Source organism: Sinocyclocheilus anshuiensis, unplaced genomic scaffold (assembly GCF_001515605.1).
Source record: "Sinocyclocheilus anshuiensis isolate Anshui unplaced genomic scaffold, SAMN03320099.WGS_v1.1 scaffold551, whole genome shotgun sequence".
Taxonomy (NCBI): domain Eukaryota; kingdom Metazoa; phylum Chordata; class Actinopteri; order Cypriniformes; family Cyprinidae; genus Sinocyclocheilus; species Sinocyclocheilus anshuiensis.
Genome location: NW_015548222.1, coordinates 265,782 through 274,740, shown reverse-complemented (window position 1 = coordinate 274,740; position 8,959 = coordinate 265,782). Strand labels below are relative to the sequence as shown.

At 41.1% G+C, this 8,959-nt stretch overlaps 1 protein-coding gene across 1 annotated transcript in view; it reads right to left on the bottom strand.

Annotated features, from left to right (window-relative positions):
* irs2a (insulin receptor substrate 2a) overlaps nt 1-6,320 on the bottom strand; it is a 13,434-nt gene extending 7,114 nt beyond the window's left edge. The window contains exon 1 of the mRNA XM_016441289.1: nt 2,968-6,320. Coding sequence (XP_016296775.1) covers nt 2,968-6,085 — 3,118 coding nt within the window. The 5' untranslated portion in view covers nt 6,086-6,320. The remainder of the gene's footprint in view (nt 1-2,967) is intronic.
* Nucleotides 6,321-8,959: the final 2,639 nt, after the last annotated feature.

The window sequence follows — 8,959 nt, the reverse complement described above, 5'->3', positions numbered from 1 at the left end:
GAGCAGAGCGGCAGGCGCACACACACACACACACACACACACACACACACACACACACACCTCTCTGCTCAGCCATCTGCCACACACGAAAATGCACACAAACACCTCTAGAAATATGATTCCAGAGAAAAAGAGAGAGTGAGTGAACAAAAGAGAGAAAAAGTTTCTTATGTACTAAATGTCTCAAAACAGCTTCTTGGTCAAGATAGTTCTCTTATCTTTCTAACTTTTACATATGTTGTACTCCAAGGTGTTAACTGATTAATACATCTTTGTTTATAACAGCACAAGAGCAGTAAGGGACATTAACAGAGATGTGCTACAAATCCATACAGAGACATTCAACATATAATCATAAATGTTAACAAATTATCACGAAACAATACACTTTTGGCAAGAATGCCTGAAAAGAATAAAAAGAAATGAAAAGAAACCCTGTTGATTCATGAATGTGTGAATTCTTGAACAATACTTATTTTTGTTCTGCTATTTTTTATTATTCTTATTTTTAAAGGTACATCTTTAAAATGTCAGCATCTCAAAATGTAAAAAAAAAAAAATTGTATGGGGAGCAACAGGTACATGTTTACATGCACATCATTTTCAGATTAATGTCCATATTCTGGTTTTGTCTTTATTCAGAAATAAACTGAATAAACTAGCCCCATGCATGTTCTTTTCCTGCTGCTCTCATGTGGAAATAATGCCTAGCTTTTACCATTCGTAGCCATTTACATTAAGTATTTCTGCACAGTAATGTGCTTGTAAACAGGGAAATATATTAAACCCATTAGGCGACACAGAAAATCACCCAGAGTGCCATCTCTTTGGGGATGCCAATTTACCAAGCCAATTTCACTGCGAGCCAATTTCACTTCCTAGCAACATTCTCCTATGCTAAAATAAAGTTTTACTGATAATCCAACCAACGGTGAATCAACATTCAAAAGTACATTCATTGTGAGGAATTCAACCAGATGGGGCATGACCAGCACTGCTTGTAAATGTGGTTTCTTTTTCTGCAACTATGATAACAATTTTTAATTAATAAAATCGTCACCTAAGCTGTCTGAAATTAAAAACCCATATATAAATGCATCACAGTTTGAATACAAAAGTGAAAGCATCATTATGTTTGAGAGTCCCTGGCATTATTTGATGCAAAACAAGTTCTTGTCAACACATTGTATGTGAAATTAAAGCCTGGTAATGAGTGGAGAGAGAGTGAACAATACTAAAGCTCAAGGTGAAACCAAAACAAGCGAGTATTCGCCTCTCCCAGCAACCTTTACCCAGTCAGGCATTCCGAGCATGAAACATCATCGTTACCTGACAACGAACCACAAACAACCAACTGGCTTGTTTTTCCTCCTGATGGAAGCACATGGCTCAAGCTTCCATCAGGCTCTCCCTCTTCTGCTTTGCCAAGCCGTGGACATGGTTGCACATGTTCATTTCAGACACAAAATGCAAGCAAGCTCTCACCCCCACCTCCTCCTGCCCTCTCATATTCTCAAGGCTCAATACTCCAGCCAAGAAAGAGTTAAACTACTGTGCACTATCCCTCCTCTGACTGATGTTTACACTGCAGGCTACAATGAAAACTACCTTTCTTTTTAACCAGTGGGGATCATTTTGGGCCACAACACTGCTTCTAACTGAGGCATTATGGAAATATGGGTGAACCAGATGATGTGAAATACGTGCCTCAGAACATGGCATGTTCTGTCTTCTGTGTGCTATGCAAAAACAGTGTACACATGGAAAAGCCCCAGGCACTGCTCTTAAGAGCAGCATATTGTTCCAGCTTGTGATCTCACACACGCCCACATATGATTCAAGTAGGCAAATTAGCACATGCACTTCTGAAAGAAATATATGTCATGTGTGAAGAAGATTTTATATGGGAATCGTTCTTAACCTTATATTAGTGTCCCTGTTAATGGGAAATTTAATAGCATTTTGCTTTATTATGTTGGAGTAAACAGAGCATAACAAAATTCAGAATATAATGTGCAATTATAACAGATCTGCTTTCAGCACTAAAGTAAACGGTGATTCGTTTCTTGGAAAAGGATCGACGAGGCTATGGTCTCAGAATGAACACACTGCTGCGCATGTGAGCCAAATGAACCTCAAAATAACGTTTCTCTCTCCTCAGTGCATGCTCCATTCTCAGAGAACAGCTTATAGGAAAGCCTACAAACATTAAAACAGTGTTAATCATTAATACACTTCAGTCTATAAAAGCCCAGCGTCGATCAAGTTTGGGGTAAATAAACAGGCGCGCGCACCCCTCTATCCTGCAGCGTCATCGTGCCTGCGCAGTTGGGTTGTTTACCGCGCGCGGCCACTGAGCTAGTCACGTTTCTCACGCTTCAAATTTCTCTGGAATTCTTCTGAATGAAAAACGCCTTATCATCGCCATAAACGCCCCATATACGTACATAAATAGCCAGGGGCGCAAACCTCAATAAATGTTTTGAATTACATAATACTCTCGTTCTGCCCTAATGTTTTGTTTAATTACTTTTTGTAAAATTACTGAATAATTTCGATATAGTTGTATCCTAAATATCCTATAATATTCACTTTTACAATTAAAATAAATACAAGCAAACATGTAGTATATGGTACCTAGAGACAACTGAAAACATTTTAATACAGATTTAAGTACATTTTATAAAGTAATAACACACCGTACTAACACACAGTAACACTTGAATATAATCAAATATAATCTCCTGCTATTGCTCATATAATATTTATATCGTATAGTTAATATATATATTTGATTTGGATGTGCCTCTCTAGAAGCACTGCAATATTTAAGTAGCATTTAATTTGCAATTATACAGTAATAAAGGTGACTTTTAACCACACTGTCCAACAACACAATGGCATCAACCACTGTTTATTTCAGCCATCTTTTCAAATGTAACAGCCCATCACATCATCTGAACTCACCTTGTACAGTGGTAGCAGACTCTTTGAATCCCAGACACACATATGAAGTTGCATGTAATCCATTTATTCCTGCTTTGCAGCAACCACCAGTCTTGAAGCCCACAAGCTCACAATTGCTCATCTCTTGTTTCTCCATGAGGTTTAAGGCAATGTAGTTAAGTCCATTCCGATAACCAGCTGAAGTCTCTCGGCACATGGGAGACCCATACTCCTCATCAGAACCTTCACTGCTTCGGACAGAGATGTTCTCGACTGAGGCAGAGCTGTGGTGCTTAACATTGTGTGCAAAGGAAGGAAAGACAGGTGCAACTGTGGTGGTGGATGAAAAGGTCTCAGAGCTATGCCGTCTCCGGCCCTGAGGGTCTGCTCGGATCACCTTCGCTCCTCCATTTGGGTCTACAGAGGAGGCAGCCAACAAGAAAGCACCAATTCCAGTTGAAACCCCCTGGTCGCTTAAATTAAGCCTTTGAACCCTGCTAGTGGGGCTGACTGAAGCACTCTCATCATTCTCAGTCAGGAATGGAGGTGAGATCTGACCACTGTTGAAACTCGTCTCAGTGTAGTTATCGTTACCTGTGCCAGATGGGCATGGTGATTTCCTCTGTTCATTGAGGAAAAAAGCCCTCTCATCAGGTGGGCATGGGCATTCAGCCAGCTCTGGCATTCCATCCGGGGGACTGCTGAGTGCTTCCCTCAGTTTAGGAGAGTGTGAATTCTGGTTGAGATTCATGTAGTCTGAGAGGGGGGATCCCTGTCTGAGGTTGGACAATGAGCCTTGGCTTTCCACAGAAACCATAGAGGGAGAAGAGTACTGTGTAGCAGCAGCAAAGTCTATGTTGATGTACTCACCAGGGCTTTTAGGCTCACAAGGGAGAGGATGTTCTGTCATGCTGGGAAGCATCCTCAGAGTGTCTAGAGATAACCTATTGGGCCTGTTGACTCTTGCTCTGTGTGCTATGCCATCGGGGTGACGGAGAGGGGGCAGGGCAGAAACCCTGTTTGCCTCTTCTGTTGGATTTTGGCTCTGGGGACTCATCAAAACATACTGGTCATCCTCTTCCCGTTTAGGTGCCTGTTGCTTGTTGAAGCGAATACTTAGAGATGGGGAGGGCCGTTGTGTTGGTTCACACTGACCCAGCAAATAATCTGGTGGTGTGGGCGAGATGCATGAGTCAACAGGCGACATATTCATGTATTCTCCACTCACCGCTCTCCCGTCAGAGCTCTCAAGAGAAAACTTGGATCCAGACCACATCTTCATGTACCCGCTGTCTTCTAGAGATCCACTGCTGGGCGAGTTAGTAGTGCAGCCACTGCCTGTGGGCTGGGGATGTAACCTCGGGTTAATGATCTGCTTGGGTGCTGAAATACTCATAGGACTCATGTGCATGTAGTGATCATTTTTGGCACCCTGAGGTGCCATGCCTGGTGTCATAGGCATGTAGCCATCATCACCCACATTACTGTTAGAGCCAACCTCAATGTCCCCATAATCTTCTGGGTATGAGACCTTAGGAGAGGCAGAATTTGTGCTCCGTCCAGAGTGGCTGTTCGCAGCCCTCATCAGCATGTATTCATCAAGTGACGCTGAGGATACCTGGGAGTGTGCTACCTGTTGCCGCGGGGTTGTCAGAGAATACGTCCTCTTCCGGTATGTCTCCACATCCAGCATTTCTCTGCTACTTGGCCACATCTTGTTTTGGGTTGGCCTGTCCATCACCATGTAACCATGGAGCTCACTGGCTTCTCGTGAGGGTGGTGTACTGGAGAGAGAAGAAGGAGTGTCACTCCTGTTTGCTAGGTTGTACCTCACATCCCCTGGGCTAGAACTGTAATCATCACATGAGAGGAAGCCAGTATCGTTGGGTGACCCAGAAACAGAATCATTGCAGCTGGAGGGTCTGTGTACTACAGATGAGATGGATCCATTCATACTGATTGAGGACAAACTTAGTGGGCTTACAGCAGATGGTGGCGAGTGGGACATTGTCATGGACATGGACCTGCTGTGATGAAGCAGTGATGGTTCTGATGTCCGGCAGCCCACAGAGACTGTGTTAGATCTGCTCATGTGGTTCCGGCCAACAGTTATCGGGCTCCCATTCTCAGATATTGACATGGAGACAGGCCTGGTCATGGTACCCTCCCCTTCACTTGCTGTGCGTATTCGGCAAGAGGAAAATTTGGGGACAGGAGATGTTGCTGCTGTACTGTCCGTCCTTGACCTCCTCACCAACCCCGTCTGACTAGGGGGTAGATTGTTTAGGTTCCGCCGAGTGGGTACAGAGATGGGATTTGATCCTGATGACTGGCTTTTGCTGCGTGGTCTGAACTCTGACAGCTCTTTCATCGCTTTCATAGCTTCTAAAATGGTCTCATGTATATTTTGTGACACAACAGAATCGTCTGCTTGCATCCACAGCTCTCCGGGTCCAGTAGAAGCAGATCTTCCCACCTCAATGAAGAAAAAGCTATCAGAGTGCCCACATCTGCGTATATTCATCAACTGCAGTGTCACAGATGCCACCTCCGAGTTAAGTTTCACAAAGCTAATTGTCCGACTTGATAAGCACAGTCTGTAAACTCCAGTGATATTTCTGCTCTGCCCAAGTCCCTTTGCTTTAAGATTTACTTGCCATACCTCTTTATACGCGGCATTCACTGGTGTAATCATACCGTAATTTCCCTCCTCGAAGCCCACCAGAGATGATGCCGAACTAGAAACGGAACTGTCACACACTTTTCCCTTACTTAATGAATCGGTTAAGTATGCGTGCCAGCTCTCCTGCTCTTGCTCATTCTCCGCAGCAACAGCAAAATACTCGTGCTTGGTATATAGTGCTATTAAATATCTGTGTTTCGCGTCAGCGCGCTTGTTTATGCTCAGACAGGAGTCGATGAATATGACTCTTTTTGCAGCGGACTTGTTTTTCCATTTCTTTTCATTCTCATAGTACTCCAGCCGCGCAGAGAGTCCGTCACTCTGATCCTTCAAAACAAAATAGCGCCGATGTCCGTGCTTTTGCTTCTTGAGGTATCCGCATTTTCTGATGTTGTTTGAATGAATGTTGTTGTCATTTGATAACGCGGGTCCCTCTTTAAGAGGCGGACTTGCCATTCTTGCGTTTAAAATTTATTTATTCAGTTTCAATAACTTTTTATCCATCCGTAGAAAAAGAGATGAAAAACTTAAATATCCGAGAATTGGATATTTCCGCTCTCTTTCAAAATGCGATGTCTAGTAGTTCGCCGCAAAACAACTCCTCGCTCAAAATTACTGAGCTTAAAAAACAAACAACATGTGACGTTATACACAGCCCATCTTGGATCAGCGAGAAAAAAAAAACAGTCATATAAGGCGGTGCGATCTTTTAGAGGCGTGCCTGCCAAGCCAACGAATGGAGTTTCTCACTGGATTCATTGGCCAGGCGAAAAGATTGACAGTACTTTGACAAATCCGTGACGTAGTATAGGCAAATCCCCCTTTACACAAGCTGTTCTCTCCTCCTCTGAAAACAAACAGTGCTGTGTGGATGACACATCTACTGTATATAGCCTACGCACTTCAGTGCTGCAGAGACTTTGCGTCTTGTTAACTGTAAAATGTTTTATTATGTCGCTAGCGACCATATAGCCTACATTGACATGTTGTATTCTGGAACTTGAATAAACCTACAGTGTACTCCAAACACATTCGATATACACACATTTGAGTGTGGTTTTTTTTAAACAAGCAATGACGACAAATACAGATGAGCCCTGTAGCTGTTTCAGAATTATAATTTAGTTAGACCCAATGTTCATTTTACACTGTGAAAATACGCACTTGTGGGAGTGAGAAAACGCATATGTCAGTTATTAAGATCACAGAGTCACGCAGTCTATTCTAACTTGTAAACAAGCGTGAAGTCGTAGTGCGCGTGCTGCGTGTTACATAACGAATATGGTCTATTTTTACGCACTCGGGTGTCCCTGTCTAGCAACAGTGTCTGCGAACCAGCATTAGCGTTATTGTACATAACATCAAGAAGAACGCATTTGAATACAGCATTCCATCTAGTTGTTTTTTTCTTTATAGCCTATTAAATGTCTACTATGCATCTCGCATCCGTCGTACATACATGGATTTTCAGTATTGTTTAAAACCATTTACTTTTTAAAGGTGGTCTGTTGACAGATTGTTAAAACGAATCTGTTGATTTTCAAATTAGAGCCTTAATTTAAGGAGACTCGGAAATTTCTGGAATGGTAGAATACGATCTGTTTGTTCCAGAAAAAAACTAACTGCGCAGCACGTAGAAGTAAAAATACGCCACCCTCTGGCCACTCATAACATACGAATATAAAAATATTGCATTGAACTCCGTGCACCGTGGTTTATAGCCTTGCTCACATGTAAAACTGACTTTTGCATTTAGTGAGATTATGAAAGCATTACTGTGGGACCAACAAATGATGGAGTTTGTAGTTGTACCAACACATATGCCTACTAATCTTTTCCTTGGTTATTAGGTGTAATTGCATTTCGCAAATAATCTAAAGAACGTATAAAATACCAAGTATGTGATTGATGTAACTGAAATAGTCCACCATATTTTATCCAGTGGCATAGTAGTTTAATCTGTAGGAAATATTAAATGATGCTTTAGCAGTATTTATTTTAATTAGCCTATAGATAGATAATAATAATGTATTAAATGAATGAGAATGACCGTGCTGTTTTCCACTCCCATGCAAGAAATGGCGTCACATCAAAGACCAATATGGTATTTATTGCTGACCACTGAGTAATATTTTATAACTGACCTCTGAGATATGCCTATAAACATCAACGTCTTATGTCTATTGCATTATAGGTACACCTGTAAACAGTTCTTTCTTGACAAGAATGAGCATTTGTTCTTTGCAACTAGTCTTTGTTTTCCCTGGTAATGATGTAGCTCAAATCAGGTCATAAAATAAAAGCAGCATAATACTTCAGACTGTTGATTCTTTATTAGCAAAAGATGTGAGCATATAAGGATTGCAACTATTAGATGCAACTGTATGGAGGCTATTTGCCAAATAAGGCATTATATTTGAAATACGTACCAGTCCAGTTTATCTCAGTCCAACTGAACCCAATAGGAGTTCACTGGCTATGCAGCTCCTCAATTTATTTCATAATCTGACCCTTAAAGAAGATTATGGTATACATACAGCATGGCTGATCTTACTAGGAAAGATTTGGGCCCTTTACACCCCAATTCTGAAAAGAGCAGCTGTCTTTTGTTAACACTCTGCCACACACACATGCAAACAATATATGGATTAAATACGCTTCAGACAGATAACTGCTGCCATATTGCATTGTCCTGAGATTCTGTTGTGCTTGATGTTTTTTGTTGATCTGATCTGTCAGGTCAAGGGGATTGCATCACACAGCAGCATGTGTTTTGAGGCATTAGCAGTAGGCGTCTCTAATCTTACACAACAATGAAATAAAGTCTATAAAATCTACTGATCAAAGCTTGTCCACACAAATCTACCTATGCAAGACACAACAGGCCTCTATGTGACAGGGTGGGCTAATATGGTGTCAAGAAAATGGAAATAAATAAATATATATACTTTATTTTAAGATGTCCTTGTTACAGTGTAATACACTTAAGAACTGAGTAATATTTATTAACTACACGTATTTACAATATGCTTAGGGTTAGGTTTAGGGTTTGGCTTAGGGTTACTTGCATGTAATTATGCATAGTTTATTGTTATTATAATATTAAGTACATGTAATATGTGTAACAAGGACACCTTAAAATAAAGTGTCACCATATAACCACTTAGTGGTTTAGTGTTAAAGCATTAGTGTAGTAATACTATTTAAATTAACAAATGAGTTTCAGATATTAAGATATTAAAGAGGAATATTAATATTCACGAATCATTTTAACTGTCCCTGAACTTCCACAAAAAAAAAAAAAAAAAGTAACAGAAGCTTGTGGTTTTG